We start from the raw sequence: 19,052 nt of genomic DNA on the forward strand, positions 1-19,052 counted from the left end.
AGACTTTAGTGCTGGGTGAAAACTAAAAAATGGATTTATCTTTGGATTTATGCTAATGAGTACACTGACTGCATTCTGATTGGATTCACAAAAATACAGAATAAGGGTGGGGAGGGAGAGTAATGACCATAGGTGTCCAGTCCTCCTGTTTAGCTATTCAAACTTAGAAGCAGTAATCCATCGATGAATTGATCAATCAGTCCCTTCCTCTCACTGTCATGGACTCTCTTTCTGGCCTGCTTATTGTTGAGCACATTTAAAGTTCAGTAGTAAATACAAAAATGCTGGATTCAGTGTAACAGCTTTCATCTCACACTTTCAAATCATATGTTCAGTCTCTCAACAGTCACAAGAACTTCCTTCTGCTCATTTTATTACTGTTGAGCTCTCAAACAATAAGTGATTCATAGTAAGAACCCCTGAGGCCCTAATAAAATGGGCACATTTTTTTTAGGAACCAGCACTTTCCCTTGATTTGAGGACATTGCTCAAAATTCCACGTGAGAATTTACAAAGAAAGAATTAACGACTCTCATGCTAAAGACGACTTTGAAAAATCAGACCTTCAGTTCTATTTGAGATCTCTAATCTCCAACTAAACTGATAAAAGGTGAGTAGGCTGTGAAACTGCTAAGCTGCCCCCAGCAGGACAGAAGACATGAGGGGGAAATATGACTTTATCACAGATGAGTGAACGCAGCTCACATCTTCAACTGAAGGAGACCTGGAGGCCAACCTAACCAGCGGGAATGTAATTTTCACTTCTAAGAACATTTTCTTGACTTAAGATGGGGCCCAAGAAAGATAGCAACAACAAGAGATCAAGAAGCCAACTGTTGTTAAGCAAAATGTCTCACCATTCCGTTTGGAAACTGTGAGGTTCTTCACTGTGGGTTATCCTTCTCTTAGAGTAACAAGCAAGCTTGGGCAAAACCAATCTGTCATCCCAGGGAGGTGTGTGAGGTTACGGCAACACCGCTGGGGCCTTACCTGACAGAGCGGTCGTCACTGCCCGTCACGGCCAGTGGCTTCTTGGGGTGCAGGGCCAGAGCCCAGAGCTCCCCCTCACAGTGACCCTGCAGGATCAGCATCGGTTTGTCCCGTTCTCGCACGATTACTTCAAATATCTCGCTGTCCTGGGTTCCTGCTAGGAGGCGGTCTGCTTTCCAGCACACACTCCGGATAGAGAGGCCTGACAAAGAAAACACATGAGTAATATAAAAGCATACTTCCACACCATTCACAAATAAAACACCTGAAGTTAAAACCTCGTCACCAGGAGAGCCTCTAAGGTAACATAGTCAAACAATGCCTGGGGGGTGGACAACCAACCCACACAGCACTCTGTATTAACCATTGCCTTCCATGTGCTGACCCCCCACCACACCCCTTGTAATCTGTTTTGTAAAGGAAAGATTGCTCTTTCCTGTCTGACTTAGGCTAACTATGTGGTTTTACAGCAAGTGAAGTGAGTGAGTCAAAGTTGCTCAGTCATGTCTGACTCTCTGCGACCCCATGAACTATACAGTACATGGAATTCTCCAGGTCAGAATACTGGAGTGGGTAACCTTCCCTTCTCCAGGGGATCTTCCCAACCCAGAGACCAAACCCAGGTCTGCTGCATTGCAGGAGGATTCTTTACCAGCTGAGCCACAGGGGAAGCCCAAAAACACTGGAGTGGGTAGCCTATCCCTTCTCCAGTGGATCTTCCCGACCCAGACTATCCCTTCTCCAATGGATCTTCCTGACTCAGACTATCCCCTCTCTAGCAGATCTGGAGAACTGGGTTAAGAAGATCCGCTAGAGAAGGGATAGGCTACCCACTCCAGCATTCTTGGGCTTCCCTTGTGGCTCAGTTGGTAAAGAATCTGCTGTAATGCAGGATACCTGGGTTTGATCCCTGGATTGGGAAGATACAGCAAAGTCTATATTAAATATGACATTAAAGTGAATATAAGAGCAAGAACTGGTCTTAATGAAAACTTAACCTCCTTTAAAATAATTTCCTCCTGACTTGCTATGGAAAAGTTAATAATTACTTCAATCTTTAGGATGCTAGCATTGTAAGATAACTATACGTGGGTGATACTACAGAACAGTTAATTATCATATTAGGCAAGTATAGTATGTATTTGATCAGAACCTAGTCTCATTCTGCTGGATAAACAGATGCACCATGTCCCAGAAATATGCAAATGAAACTTCAATTCAGTCTCAGAATACCATAAAACATTTGAAAATGTTATTCTTCACTGACTTAACAATTTATGGAAACTTCTCTAAAGTGCAGCACTCCTTTCAAATCCAACCTTCCCCCTCATATTGTTCCATCCTCTCTAAGCAGATTCTCAACTTGCCTGCCTGAGTTTTGATTGTGTGGACTTCTTGTGGTCTGTTCTGTTCCTTAAAAGGTACATTATTTATTTACTTACACAGTGAATTTTCTCACGTCTGAATTAGAAGTACATAAGCAGGTCAGGAAGCAACAGTCAGAACTGTACATGGAACAACAGACTGGTTCCAAATAGGAAAAGGAGTACGTCAAGGTTGTATATTGTCACCCTGCTTATTTAACTTCTATGCAGAGTACATCATGAGGAACGCTGGGCTGGAAGAAGCACAAGCTGGAATCAAGATTGCTGGGAGAAATATCAATAATCTCAGATATGCAGATGACACTGCCCTTATGGCAGAAAGTGAAGAGGAACTCAAAAGCCTCTTGATGAAAGTGAAAGAGGAGAGTGAAAAGGTTGGCTTGAAGCTCAACATTCAGAAAACAAAGATCATGGCATCTGGTCCCATCACTTCATGGGAAATAGACGGAAAAACAGTGGAAACAGTGTCAGACTTTGTTTTTTTGGGCTCCAAAATCACTGCAGATGCTGATTGCAGCCATGAAATTAAAAGACGCTTACTCCTTGGAAGGAAAGTTATGACCAGCCTAGATAGTATATTAAAAAGCAGAGACATTACATTGCCAACAAAGGTCCATCTAGTCAAGGCTATGGTTTTTCCCGTGGTCATGTATGGATGTGAGAGTTGGACTGTGAAGAAAGCTGATCGCCGAAGAATCGATGTTTTTGAAGTGTGGTGCTGGAGAAGACTCTTGAGAGTCCCTTGGACTGCAAGGAGATCCAGACATTCCATTCTAAAGGAGATCAATCCTGGATGTTCATTGGAAGGACTGATGCTAAAGCTGAAACTGCAATACTTTGGCCACCTCATGTGACGAGTTGACTCACTGGAAAAGACTCTGATGCTGGGAAAGGTTGGGGGCGGGAGGAGAAGGGGACGACAGAGAATGAGATGGCTGGATGGCATCACCGACTCTGTGGACATGAGTTTGAGTGAACTCCGGGAGTTGGTGATGGACAGGGAGGCCTGGCGTGCTGTGATTCATGGGGTCGTGGAGAGTCGGACATGACTGAGTGACTGCACTGAACCGAACTGAAGCCATCCCACTTTCAAAACTACTTCAAACTACTTAAGGATGTGATAACCTTTAAGATCTGAGCTGCCTCTCCAGTGGGCTTTGTGTCTTTGTTGCAGAAACTAACAGAAGTCAGAGTACCTGGACAGAGTATCAGTCAGAGTATCAGTCCTGCTCTATACCGACTGGCCAGACATCTCAGGGAGACTCCCCTTCTCTCTGGGGACCATAAATGTAGACTATAATTATAGAGACCATGTAATTTATCATCCAAATCAGGACTATTCTGGAAGTAAAGTAGGCTCTAAAAATAATTAAATTTACATTTTTGGAAATATTTATTAACCAAGAAAACGGCTTTACTATGTTGAAAGACCTATTAAATAATTCTATCCAAAAAATTTCAGATCTATTCAATAAAATTATAATTACTTTATTGCAGAATGAAAAGGTCTGACAGGGGAATGAATAGGCAGACACACAGAGGATTCTTAGGGTCGCGAAAGTCTGTAGGATCTATAATGGTAGGTACATGTTATACGTGTCAAAACTCAAAGAATATATTAATACAACACAAGAGTGAACCCTAACGTGAACTATAGGCTTTGGGTGATGATATATCAATGTAGGTCCATCCACTGTAACCAATGTACCATTCTGGTGGGCCATGTTGATAGGGAGGCTGCGTGTGTAGGAGAGCAGAAGTATATGAGAGATATCTGTACCTTCCACTCAATTTCACTGTGAACCTAAAATTGCTCTAAAAAGTACAATCTGTTAAAAAAAAAAAATTCAAGACAAATGCTGGGAGGATTGAAGAGTTAGTTGGTGGTATCTGGACACCCTAACTGAAATCCTCATCTTAACTCATTATGATCTTAAGTGAAAGTGAAGTCACTCAGTCATGTCCGACTCTTTGTGACCCCATGGACTGTAGCCTACCAGGCTTCTCAGTCCATGGGATTTTCCAGGCAAGAATACTGGAGTAGGTTGCCATTTCCTTCTCCAGGGGGTCTTCCCGACCCAGGGATCGAACCCTGGTCTCCCGCATGGTAGGCAGACGCTTTACCGTCTGAGCTACCAGGGAAGCCACCTCATTATGATCTTAAAAGGATCTAATGAGATAATGAATTTATCTACAAAATAGAATTTTTTTAAGGGATAAGGCTATCCTTACATGAGATAACTCTCTTTACCCCCTGCTCTGAATTCATTGCTATGTATCTTGAAATGGAAGGAGACAGCACGCAGGCAGATTCATTATTCCTGCTGTGAGTAGTAAGTAGCGATACCTTGGCAACGGCTAGTTTCAGGGTCAATCACTCAAAATCCTCCACTGCAAACACCACCGCAGGCTTTCAAGGTTGGAAAGGACAGATGCGTGGGGAAAACAGTCAGGGTAAGATGGCAGGCTGACAGGCAGGAGGCTCAGCTGAGGAGAAAAAATCCTTTTGCTACTGTCCCTTTCTTGTCTGTATCTGCTACCCATGCTTTTATTAACACATTTCTATTTCCTCTAGGAGGGGGGTGAATTTGTCATCTCCTTAGCAAGCTTTGCAACTTCTATAATTTTATTACAGGAGAGGTAATAAATAAATAAATAAAGACTTCGTCCTTGAGAAACAGGAAGAGAGATATTAATTACATTCTAACATCAGCAAAAAATCAGATAGTTTACTTGTTTATTGCCCCCTTCTTACTAATATCTGTGAAGACAAGAGTTTTCTCAGTTTTATACACCTTTGTGTCCTCCACACCTAGCATAGTGGTATATACTCAGTAAGAATTGTTAAAAGAATAAGGTATTAAAATCATAAACATTTCTTAGTCTTTGGAGATACCAAGAAATAAAAGACAACATCCTCATCCTCAGTGAGGACATTTCAGAGGAGGGATGTATTCGTTAGTTTACACACAAAAACATTTATTGAGCACCTATTGCATGCCCAAGACTAGAGCTTGAACAGTGAACAAGCCAGGCTCATGCCCTTATGGAGTTTGCATTCTCAGGAGGAGCCAGACATTTGTAAGCAGGTATCTACATGCCAAAATCAATTAAAATAATATATACAAGAATACACAACAGGGAAAGGACAATCTCTTCCATAAATGGTGTTGGAAAAACTAGACAGCCGCATGTAAAACAAACATACAAAAATAAACTCTAAATGGATTAAAGACTTGAACCTAAGACCTGAAACCCTAAAACTCCTAGAAGAAAACATAGGCAGTGAACTCCTTGACATCAGTCTTGGTGATGACTTTTTGGCTCTGACACCAAAGGGAAAGGCAACAAAAGTAAAAATAAACAAGTGGGAACACATCAAACTAAGAAAGCTTGCTCAGAGCAAAGGAAACCATCGACAAAATGGCCTGGCAACCCACCCAATGGGAGGAAATACTTGCAAATCATACATCTGATAAGGAGTTAATATTCAAAATATGTAAAGAATTCATACAACTCAATAGCAAAAACCCCAAACAATCTGATTAAAAAATGGACCTGAATAGACATTTTTCCAAAGAAGACATGCAGATAACAGGTACTCGAAAAGGTGTTCCACATCCCTAGTCAGAGAAATGCAAATCAAAACCACAATGAGATATTATCTAACACTTATTATGATGGCTATTTTTTTTTCTAGAGATGAGAAATAACAAATGCTGGCAAGAATGGGGAGAAAAGGTGACCCTTGTGTACTATGAGAATGTAAGCTGGCACAGCCACTGTGGGTAACAGCATGGAGGTGCCTCAAAAATTAAAAATAGAACTACCGTAGGATTCAGCAATTTCACTTCTGAATGCTATCTGAAGGGAACAAAACCACTAACTTTAAAATGTATCTGTACCCGCATGTTCACTGCAACATGACTCACCACAGCCACAACATAGAAACAACCTAACTCCTCACCAACTGATCAACAAAATGTGATATACACATAGATAATAGATTATTATTCAGCCACACAAAAAAAGTTCTTGCCATTTGGGACAACATGGGTGACTTCTGAGGGCATAATGATATGTGAAATAAATCAGATAAAGATAAATATTATGGGAATATATGTGGAACCTAAAAAAGAAATAACAAAACCCCCAAATCTCACAGATACACAGAACAGATTGGTGATTGCCAGAGAGCGGGGTGGACAGAAGGCGAAATGAGTGAAGGTAATCAAACGGCACAGAATTCTAGTTATAAAGTAGTAAGTTCTGGGGACGTAATGTACAGCATTACGTACATGTACATTTAGTAATATTGTAACGTGTATTTAAAAGTAGCTAAGAGAATAGATTTTAAAAGTTTTCATCACAAGAAAAAAATTTATAACTATGTGTTGTGATGTTAAGTAAACTTGAGGTAATCATTTAGAGACAAATATACACACACATTATATATAAACATTATTTTATATACCTGAAACTAAGGTTATAGTTCAATTGTATCTCAATAAAAATGATACATACATACACACATATTATATATATACACATATATATCTCAGCAATGTGTCATGTATTTTAACTGTTACCAAAATATTCAAACCACAATCCCTTTATGATTCCACTGACTGTCCTAAAGATTTACCTTTCCAAGCAGACCTGGCACCCACAGCTCCACTACAAGCATGAACAGGTGAGTTCTCCCCATGGCCTCGAACTAAATGGCTTGAACACAAAATTTCTCCCGAAGAACCACCAGTGTACAAACATTTTTCTCCCACCATCCCCATTATTTTTTAACTTCCTGTTTGGGGAACACATTCAGAATGTTCAAGAATACTATAACAAACAACCTATCACATGGAATTGATACGTTAACATTTTTTAAATATTTGTTTTGTCTTTAAGAGGTTTAGACAAAGAAGAACCTTCTACCCCAGACTAGACTGACGAGGCAGTCAATCTATGCAGCACCCAGCTGTATTTTCAGACTCTGCCCAGGGAGCTCTTGGATCCTTAGAAGAGCCTCAAGGTGCCTGGCAAGGAAACCACAGGGAAATGAGAGATGAGAGGCAGAGTCTAAGGATCCCACCCCTGATTTTCCCTTAGTAACTCACAGGCTGTGTTTTATAGAAGATTTCATTTGACAAAAGGCTTCCAATGAACCAACCAACATAAGGGAGGAGCTTTAACATGCAGCAAAAGCAATGAAGTTAAACTGATACGGATTGCTCCTGACTATAAGTAGGGGCAGGGGAGAAGGAGAGAGAACCAGGGGAGGAGTCATTTCATTTTCATTGTTTACAACATAAATCTAGTGAGCTGTGAACATTTTCTCTAGAGACCAACTCAGGTTCTCCACAAAAACTCAGTTCTTCAAACCGATAAACTTGATTCTGTCACATCAGACAAGTCAACCCCAGGGGTCTACCTACAGAGACAGACAAGACACTAAGCCTCTCTCGCTTCCAAGAGAACTATTTAAAATGGGAATTGCTTCCTAAGGACACCTCAGTGGGTAGAGAGCTGTCTTCGAGTTTCCTAATAGTGTCCTGTTTTCTTCATTTCTGAACCTAACTGCTGTTTTGCAGGTCAGACTGGCTTTTATGGGCACACTGTGGAGTGGCAGGTTCCTAATAAGGTTCTGATAATAGGTCCCTTCTCCTGTCCATCCAGGCTCGGTTTTAGCTTCTCTGACACAAATGGAGAGAATAGGAACCTAACCACAATTTCCAAGCTAGGCTGGCCAAGGTGACCACTGCACTGGGAAGGAATTAAGCTGTCTCTCCCCATCTTCTGCTTTGGGAGTCAGACAAACATAAGGCATTATTTGGAATACGGTCAGAAATTCACCAAGAGTGAAAAAAGAGCCAGGGAAAACCATCCTAATTATTTTAAACCATAGAAATTCTCTTTTCTTATGAAACAGTGTGTGTTTCAGAGGAAGGCGTTTTGGTGAGGGGTGCACATTTTGAATTCAGTGACCTCCTCTGCCACTAGCTCCACGGTGAGAAATACCGGGCTCTGGCCTGTGCTTGGTTCAGACAGCCAGCAGATGGCAATATAGAGCAACCACCCACTTCAACAGAAAAACTCTAAGATCAAATTCACACTAGCTCTTTGTCCCGATTTTATATTCAGACCAGGAAGTGGAAAACAGTACCTTTTCAATCCTCTCTGTGACAGTCCTGAAACCTGGGCATGGGGAAATCTAATCCATGAGTATCATGAATATCAACACAGACCTAAAGGACATGGCTTATTTTTCACTAGTTCATTGAACAGTTAAATACATGGACTGGATTTATATCCCAGCTCTGTGACATGGCAAGTGTTTAATCTTTCAAATCTTCGGTTGCCCTACCTGTAAACTGGAGAGAATATTAGCACTCACACATCACAGCACTGTTAAGAAGATTCAGGGCAAGCATGTATTCAAACACTTGACCCAATGTCTGGCACTCAGCATCAATCTGGCCCTTAGTATCAATAAGTATGTTATTGCTGCTGTTATTTCAACCAGCAGGTTTTTATTAGATTCACATCATCATGGAGAACAGCTTGCTGTGCGTGTGGTCAGATTCTGTCCCCAGGCCAGGTCAGCACCAGGAGCTGTGAAGTTGCTGCTGCGTCCTCCCTGAGTCTGTTAGTTACAACCCTGTGTTACAACATATTTGTTGTGTTGTTTGTTATCATTTTGATATGTTAGCATTGCTGACTGTCAGAAGGAAAGGCTGTATCTGACACACAAAGAAAACTATTTGGGGAATAAAATGCTTTTTCCCTCAATTATTCAGCCCAAGAAGGGAAGACTGGCAGTGGGGAGGGGAAGGGGATTGGTCCTTATTTTTGTTGTCATCCAGTCACTAAGTTGTGTCTGACCCTTTGTGATCCCATGGACTATAGCACACCAGGCTCCTCTGTCCTCCACTATCTCCTGGAGTTTGCTCAAATTCATGTCCACTGATTCAATGATGCTATCTAACCATCTCATCCCAGTAGCATATTGGACACCTTCCTACCTATGGGGCTCATCTTCTAGTATTGTATCGTTTTGACTTTTCATGCTGTTCGTGAGGTTCTCGTGGCAAGAATACTGTGATGGGTTGCCGTTTCCTCCTCCAATGGACCATGGTGTGTCAGAACTCTTCACTAAGACCTGTCCATCTTGGGTGGCCCTGCATGGAATGCAGCTCCATTGAGTTATGCAAGCCCCTCCACCATGACAAGGCTGCAATCCATGAAGGGGTGGTACTTATCGGTGCTCTTAAACCTGGTGCATTGAGGCGTGATAAATGGTAAAAACCAAGAACAGTTGCTCCAAACCTTACTGCTCATCAGAACCTACATAGAAAATGTTTTAAAACACGGATGCCTCTATCCTAGCCAGAAATTTCTCTCAGTTGGTCTGGAGTGGATCAGGGCATACTTATTTTTAGTTCCCCATGGCTGAGGAACCACTTGTTTTGAACCAGCTGAGAACCACTTGTTGAGAACCAGTCACTACCAAGCTGTTCCAAAGCTAGTGTGTGTTCTCAGACTTGTTAGACTGTTGAAAATTCAGATTTCTGGGCCAATTCTAATACAGTGGTTCTTCAGCCAGATATTGGAAAACTACCGTAGTAGATTAGAAAGCAGAAGGCCTGATGAGAAGATGGCCAAAAATAAGTGCAACTTTGAGAAATCTTTTTTGAATCAAACAAGCTAGTCCTGTAAAAGGGCAGGAATGGTTCTCCCAGACACTCCCAGCCCTGCACCCAGAGCTTTGCACATGTGCCCTAAAAGACTTACGGCGATTCAAGAGGAGGCTCTTGGACAGCACCAGGCCCTGGGTGGAGACAATAAATATCTGTTGAATACCCAAGGACACCATAGCACAGACAGTTTGCAATATTTGCCCCAAGTCCCAGAGTGAGCAGATGATGGAAAGATGAGGAGGCTGCAGGCCGTGCAAGTCTGGGGTAAACTCTCTTCTCCAAAAGGGTATTTCCCTTCTCGGTGGATGCACCCCCAGGACAATGGTACCAAAGGTCAAACAAGACAGGGTGATGGCCTTCTCCTAGCCTTGTTAAAGGTACAATACTAAGGAGTGCCCCAGGTAAAAGGCAATATAAGGGTGAGCAGGAGACAGATTACACTCCAAGGGAAGAGGGAGCTTGATTATTGGTGTGTGGGTTTACTGCTGGGCTTTCTGTCCTTTTCCATTGAGGTATGTTTCTGTTTTTGTGCCAATACCATACTGTTTTGATTACTGTAGCCTTGTAGTATAGTCTGAAGTCAGGGAGCCTGATTCCTCCAGCTCTTTCTTTCTTAAAATTACTTTGACTGTTTCAGTACTTTTTTGTGTTTCCATACACATTCCCAGGTGGCACTAGTGGTAAAAAGCCTGCCTGCTGATGCAGGAGTCATGAGAGATGTGGGTTTGATCCCCAGGGAAGGTCCCCTGGAGAAGGGAATGGCTACCCACTCCAGTATTCTTTCCTGGAATATCCCATGGACAGAGAACCTGGTGAGCTACAGTCCCCGGGGTCACAAAAGAGTCAGACAAGAATGAGTGACTAACACTTAAATTCTTCAATATAATTAAGAATTTCAAAATGGTGACAGCAACCACTAAACTGGGTGTAGCACTCTTCAGAGCAAGCAGCCCTGTGCAACAAGGCAGGTCTCATGCTCCAGGAGCCAGCCCTGCCAGGAGACCCCAGGGCTATTGGAGGAAAAATGGGATGCTACATGCAGTGTGTTTAAAACAAAGCACCATGCAGAAAACTGACATAAATCGTAGCAATATACTTTTTGATCTATCTCCCAGAATAATGGAAATAAAAACAAAAAAACACAAATGGGACCTATTTAAATTCAAAAACTTTTAAATAGAAAGGAAACAATAAAACAAAAAGACTGGGAAAAAATATTTGCAAATGATGTGACTGACAAGGGAGAAGTCTCCAAAATTTACCAACAGCTCATCATACTGAAAAGCATCAAAATAAGCAAATCAACAAATGGGCAGAAGACCTAAACAGACATTTCTCCAAAGAAGACACACAGATTGCCAAGAGGCACATGAAAAGATGTTCAACACCACTAGTTATGAAAAAACTACAAATCAGAACTACAATGAGATATCACCTCACACCATCCAGATTGGTTATCATCAAAAAATCCACAAACAATAAATACTGGAGAGGGTGTGGAGAGAAGGGAACCCTCCTACACTGTTTGTGGGAATGTAAACTGGTATGGTCACTATGGAGAACAGTATGGAAATTCCTTAGAAAACTAAAGATATAGCTACCATATGACCCTGCAATCCCACTCCTGGGCATATATCTGGAGAAAAACATGATCTGAAAGGATACATGCACCCCACTGTTCACTGTAGCACTGTTTACAATAGTCGAGACACAGAAGCAACCTAACTGTCCATCGACAGAGGAATAGATAAAGAAGAATGATGTGGTACATTTATACAATGGAGTATTACTCAGCCATTAGAAAGAGTGAAATAAATCCATTTGCTGCAACGTAACGACCTAGAGATCATCATACTGAGTGTAGTCAGATAGAGAAGGAGAAATATAGTATGACATATCTTATATGTGGAATTTCAAATGAAATGATACAAATGAAATTACCTACAAAACAGAAAGAGACTCACAGTTGTAGAGAACAAACTTATGGTTGCTGAGAGGAAGGGACAGTTAGGGAGTTTGATATAGACATGTATACACTGCTATATTTAAAATGGATAACCAACAAGCACATGTGTAGCACATGGAACTCTGCTCAATGTTATGTGGCAGCCTGGATAGGAGGAGGGATGGGGGAGAATGGATACATGTATTTGAATGACTGAGTTCCTTCACTGTTCACCTGAAACTATCATAACATTGTTAATCAGCTGTACCTCAATACAAAATAAAAAGTTTAAAAAAAACACAAAGCGCCGTGAGTCTGTGACATGAAGTGTCCACAGCCTGCTGCTCTTGTTTACAAGGGCTCTGAGAACTTCCAGCAGATATTCTTTACTAAGACCCTGGCTATTTCAAAATTCACTTCACAGGATCCCAAATCCCACAGCCGCAGGAATTCTGAAGGATCACACAGCCTAACGGAACCCCAGAAGACAGAAACACTTGTTAAGCTGCCTCCACTCCAGGGAAGGAACAGCCAGGCTGGTTTTTCAAGGAGGCTGGTTCATTTGGAGTGTTTACAGGGGAATTACTACCAGAACGAACCAGACAGTCAGCCTTTGCTTGTCTGACACCTCATTCCATGTGGAGTCTGAACAAACAACAGCATATGTGCCCATGGTGGCACACCTAACCACCCTCAGCTCCCACATGTTCCTCTCCAGGGCCTCCGCTTCCTCAGAACAACAGTGATGTAACACGCACAGCCCAAAGGATAACAGTGAGCAGGCAGGAGAGAGGTGACGGAGGTGATGGCAGTGGAAGTGAGCAATCAAGCACCCAAGGGACCAGAAGAATCCCAGAAGATACTTGCTTTGTCGCTAACATCACCAAGGCTGTTCTCAGATCTGAGAATCGGTCCTTTGAACCTTCTATACCAGGGTTTCTCAATCATGCCACTGATAACATCTGGGGCTGAAAAATTCTTAGTCGAGGTGTCTATCATCACTAGCTGTCACTGTAGGGTGTTTACCAGTGTCCTGTATTCAGGAATGCCAGTAGCACCCTCCCAGGTGACAACCAAAAATGTCTCCAGACAATGCCAAATGTCTTCTGGGAGATAAAAACACCTATTTGAGAACCACTGGACTGAATGATTCTCAATGTACTCTGAAGAAGAAGAATGGTATTAAGAATAGGTAGTGTGGAAGAGTTACCTGGACTCCCACCTCTAATCCTGCCCCACTTCCTGCTCCAGAGCAGGTATAGCCCTGACCATGACACTCACTCCCTTAAGCCTTTCTATGACTTCCTACTGCTGGTCTGTAGGGGCCAAGCTTGAACAGTTTTCTGTTCCTCCCTCTGCAGCCTCGTCACCTGTCATTCTGAGCTCCAGGCCCACAACATACTCTTCATTTATTTGTCTGTTTCAGGGTACCAGCCTGGGCCAGGCACTGTTCTCAGAGCTTGGGAGGCATCAGTGAACAAAGAGGCTCCTGCCCTTGTAGAAACAAACAGCCATACGCATAACAAACAGGTAAGTGATATTGCTTGTTACAAGATGAAAAGAAGATGTAGGAGGACAGGATCAGGAGTGCCAGGGGACTGGAGGTGGAGTGGCTTGTGATTTTCAATAAGGTCATCAGTGCAGCTTCACTTGAGTGAAGACTTTAAGGATAAGGGTGGTGATCATGCAGATTCCTAGGGAGAGTGCTGTAGGCAGAGGGAGCAGCCTGGGAGCATAGAGACGGGGTTGGTAACAGGAGCAGCCTGAGCAGAAGGCAGAGCAGAGGGAGAGGAATGGGAGGGAGATGGGTTGGAAGGCCATCCTAAGGATGTGGACTCTTTTTCTGAGGAAAATGGGAATTATCGTAGGGTTTTGAGGAAATGTGATCTGGCTCATGTAAATGTTGAACAATTCCCTCTAGCTGCTGTTCTAAGAATAATGGCTGAAGCAGGAACACAAGTTACAAAGCAACTGCATTAGCCTGTGTGCAAGACTGTGGGAGCAGCAGAGACAATGAGAAGGCTAAGAAGGGGCATCTCGTATCCTCAAGACTTCAGGCTCCTTCTCTTGTTCAAGGCTGAGGGAATGCTGATTGACCTAACGCAAGATATTGCCAGACTCGGAATTCGACACAGCAACAATTCAATTAATATGTGTTGAGAGTTAAAATAAACACACCAAAAATTCCAATAAAATGCCCGAGGCAGACTTTTTAGAAGAGCCTAACCAGTTCTAGGCATGTATCTGACACTTAGTAGATGTCTAATAAATGCTTAATGAGTGGATAAATGAATGATGCATCTTATACTGTGAATAATTACTGTACTCCTTTAGACATACTCATTTATAACCATTAACTCCAAGTATTTTATTACCATAGATGTAATTCATTTTGATTGCCGTGCATTAACACTTATTTTTGGTTTTTCTTGCTACCACTGTAAGTCACTTAAGCTTAATTATGTTACCCAGATCACAAATTTGTTTTAAAAATGATCAGACTCAAAGTGAACTTTTGTTGAGTTTGGTGTGAGACTTGAGTTAGAGCCCTGCTGCTGCTGCTAAGCCTACGATTAGCTTGATAACAGTGGTCTTGAGCCTCAACCTACTCAACATAAGGTGAGAGTTTCACATGCTGACATTGTGTGGCATGAAAACTCCAGAACTTGACAGTCACTGAAAAGTATATTGGAGGTCCACCATCCCATAAATTTGAAATTTTTGGAGATAGGCACATTTTGGAAATCTGAAAATTCTGGATTTTGCTCATGCAATAGACCCAGTGGAGTCCGGGGCAGCATCTTGAAATCAAAAATTTCTGTAGTAAAATACATGAATATTTACACATATGAAGACAACAAATAGCTTCATCTAAGAATGAGTCAAGTTTTGCTGCCAAATTAGTTATAAAAAAAATTCTGGAAAAAAAAAGATATTGGACCCTTACTTTATACTATATGCAAAAATTACCTCAAAAATGGATCAAAGACCTAAATATAAGAGCCAATATCATAAAACATTTATAAGAAATCTTCATAAAATTGAATTTGGCAATAATTTCTTGGTATGATACCAAAAGCACAGGTAACAAAAGAGAAAAACAGATATATTGGATTACATCAAAATAAAAAGTTTTTGTGTATCACAGGACATAATCAATAGAGTGAGAAGGCAACATATGAAATGGGAGAAATTATTTACAAGTCATATATCTGATAAGGGATTAATATCTAAGATATATAAAGAACTCTTGGAGAAGGAAATGGCAACCCACTCCAGTGTTCTTGCCTGGAGAATCCTAGGGACAGCGGAGCCTGGTCGGCTGCCGTCCATGGGGTCGCACAGAGTCGGACACGACTGAAGCGACTTAGCAGCAGCAGCAGCAGCATAAAGAACTCTTATAGCTTGGCAGCAAAATAAACAACTTGATATTAAAATGGTCAAAGGACTTGAATAGAAATTTCTCCAAGCATAACATACAATGGCCAACAAGCTTATGAAAGATGCTCAACATCAGAAGTCATTAGGGAAATGCAAATGAAAACCACAAGGAGATAATACTTCATACATATCAGAATGGCTACTATCAAAAACCATAAAGAAAGTATTGGTGAGGATGTGGAGAAACTGAAATCCTTATGCACTGCTGGTAGGAGTGTAAAACTGGTACAGCTATTATGAAAAACAGCATAGAAGATTTTCAAAAAGATAAAAAATAGAAATACTATATGATCCAATAGTTCACTCCTGGATATATATATCCCAAAGGCCATAGGACTGGAAAAGGTCAATCCTCATCCCAATTCCCAAGAAGGGGAGTAGTAAAGAATGTTCAAACCATCAGGCAGTTGTACTCATCTCCCTTGCTAGCAAGGTCATGCTCAAAATACTGCATGCTAGGCTTCAGCATTATGCGAACCAAGAACTTCCAGACATCCAGTCTGAGTTTAGAAAAGGCAGAGGAACCAGAGATCAAATTGCCAGCAGTCACTGGATCATAGAGAAAGCAAGGGAATTCCAGAAAAACATCTACCTCTGTTTCATCGACTATACTAAAGCCATTGTGTGGATCATGACAAAACTGTGTAAAGCTCTTAAAGAGATAGGAATACCAGACCACCTTACTTGTTTCCTGAGAAACCTGTATGCAGGTCAAGAAGCAAGTCAGAAAGAACTCTGTATGAACAACTGGGGCTTCTCTAGCGGCTCAAAGGGTTAAGAATCCACCTGCAATGGGGTAGACCTGGGTTCGATCCCTGAGTTGGGAAGATCCCCTGGAGGAGGGCATGGCAACCCATTCCAGTATTCTTGCCTGCAGAATCCCCATGGACAGAGGAGCCTGGTGGGCTACAGTCCATGGGGTCACAAAAAGTCGGACATGACTGAGCAACTAAGCACAGCACAGCACGGCATGGAACAACTGATTGGTTTAGGATTGAGAAAGCAGTACGACAGGGCTGTCTGTTGTCACCCGGGTTGTTTAACTTACACTCTGAGCACATGATGAGAATGCCAGGCTGGATGAGTTATAAGCTAGAATTGAGATAAGCAGAAGAAACATCAACAACTTCAGATGTGGATGATATCACTCCAATGGCAGAAAGCAAAAAGGAACTAAAGAACCTCTTGATGAGGGTGAAGGAGGAAAGTGAAAAAGCCAGCTTAAAACTAAATATTAAAAATAACTAAGATAATGGCATCAAGCCCCATTACTTCATGGCAAATAGAAGGGGAAAAGGTGGAAGTAGTGACAGATTTCCTCTTCTTGGGCTCTAAATTCACTACGGATGGTGACTGGATATAATATCAGAAGACGACTGCCTCTTGGCAGGAAAGCTATAACAAACCTATGTGCTGAAAAGCAGAGACATCACTTCGCTGACAAACGTCTGTATAGTCAAGACTATGGTCTTCCCAGAGGTCACATATGGTTGTGTGAGCTGGACCGTAAAGAAGGCAGAATGCCAAAGAATTGATGCCTTTGAACTGTGGTGTTGGAGAAGACTCTTGAGAGTCCCTTGGACTGTGAGATCAAACCAGTCAATCCTAGAAGAGATCAGTCCTGGGTGTTCATTGGAGGGACTGATTTTGAAGCTGAAACTCCATTACTTTGGCCACCTGATGCAAAAAGCTGACTCATTTGAGAAGACCCTGATGCTGGGAAAGATTGAGGGCAGGAGGAGAAGGGGATGACAGAAGACGAGATGGTTGGATGGCATCATCGATTCAATGGACATGGAGTTTGAGCAAACTGCGGGAAATAGTGAAGGACAGGGAAGCCTGGTGTGCTGACTGAACAACAAGAAACACTGCCTTAGTAGAATTCACTAATGGCTCTTTGTTTCCATTTTGAAGCTGAGCCTGAAGGTGGAGGAAAAGTCAAGACTTCTTGTGAGGGTAATTGCTGGGGGGCACAGGGCAGGAAAGGGTGGGACAAAGTTCCTCCAAAGTTCTGTCCGTTCCTTCTTCCTCTTCTTTCCCTCTCCCCACCCTCTTTTCTTCCCTCCCCTTTCACCCACACTGTCTGCAAATGCTCAGAGAGCCAAGGGCATGTCTGATACTGACTGGTTGAAACTGGACCAGAAAACTGTATACATTTCAACCACTTTTAATCCTCACCTCAAATCCTACATATTTGAATCCTTATTCTTGTGCTGGGTCTCTCATCTCACTCTGGCCTCACTCATACCTTCAGATGCCTTAGGGTGTGCCCCAGTACAGGGTGGCCCTGGCAACTGCCTCAGGAAACACCATGGAGGGCTTGTTCTGAGATATGCAAAGCCGTTTCTGAACTCAAGGTCTCAAATCTACCATGGGTAAAATTTGGATTTGAACCCAAGCCCCCTGACTCTGAGCCCGTGCCCACGCTCCTACTACTATGGTAGCTATTCCACTAAAACTTTTTTTTTTTTAATAATTTCTCTTGTTTTTCATTTTTATTTATTTTTCAGAGCCCATGCCCACGCTCCTACTACTATGGTAGCTATTCCACTAAAGCTATTTTTTTTTATAATAATTTCTCTTGTTTTTCATTTTTATTTATTTTTCAGAGGCTGCATGCAGTTACATTTAGGGTCACTAACTTGTTCACAAATTCCCAGTTTTATAACTTAAAGTCCCAACTCCCAGGACACCACTTAATAGTTTTTACCATTACGTTGTTTATCTTTGCAGTAGGACCACTGGTAGCACCTACAGATACCTTTGTGAAGATTAGGAAAAGAGGTAGCCATTTACTTTTAACATATTTTTTATCTTGTATTCATTACATTTATGTAAACTGTCTTAAATCCTTAACGGAATAACATGGGATAAGAGAAATGTAAATACACATTTCCACACTGTATTTAACACTTTAATAAGGGCTACCGGTAAGTATTAATACATGCATTACCTTTATATCCTTGTTCTGTCTCCCTGAGATCAATTTTGGTTATTGGTTTGAAATCAGTATCCCATAATCGTATACACCCATCTCGTCCACCAGTAGCAAAGCCTTCTTCACAAGCATACATGCTGAAGATTCCAGCCTGTTGATTAAGGCACATAATGCTACAATCATTCTAAATAGTCATCATAGTTGCATCTTGATAATTAAAATAAAACAAAAACAAAACAAAAATGAACACAAATCCCCTGTTCTCTATTGAAATCCTGGCAATAGAACAAAGTAGCCATTTGTAAAATCCATTTTAGCTAGATTAAAAATTCCATAATAACCATGATAGCAAACTTGTTCAAGTGCTCATTTGCCATGATTAAACAAATGATGGACTGTAAAAAAATTTTTCAAGAATTTCTTGGCTGAAGCAGATACAGAAATAATAAATTTGTTTCTGTGACAACTGATCATTATAAAGACAGTGGTGGAGGTGTTTCATATAAGTGAAAGTTGCTCAGTTGTGTCCGACTCTTTGCAACCCCATGGACTATACAGTCCATGGAATTCTCCAGGCCATAATACTGGAGTGAGTAGCCTTTCCCTGTTCCAGGGGAATCTGGGATCTTCCCAACCCAGGGATCGAACACCAGGTC

At 41.7% G+C, this 19,052-nt stretch overlaps 1 protein-coding gene across 1 annotated transcript in view; it reads right to left on the reverse strand.

Moving 5' to 3' along the window:
* The window catches only part of EML6 (EMAP like 6), a 287,760-nt gene that overhangs the window by 140,939 nt on the left and 127,769 nt on the right, over positions 1-19,052 (reverse strand). Inside the window, exons 7-8 of the mRNA XM_088841461.1 lie at positions 18,412-18,547; positions 991-1,192 (exon numbers count right to left, since the gene is read on the reverse strand). Of these exons, the coding sequence (XP_088697587.1) occupies positions 991-1,192; positions 18,412-18,547 (338 nt within the window). The remainder of the gene's footprint in view (positions 1-990; positions 1,193-18,411; positions 18,548-19,052) is intronic.

Source organism: Moschus berezovskii, chromosome 11 (assembly GCF_049115385.1).
Source record: "Moschus berezovskii isolate FMDL1 chromosome 11, NW_MosBer_1.0, whole genome shotgun sequence".
NCBI classification, from domain to species: domain Eukaryota; kingdom Metazoa; phylum Chordata; class Mammalia; order Artiodactyla; family Moschidae; genus Moschus; species Moschus berezovskii.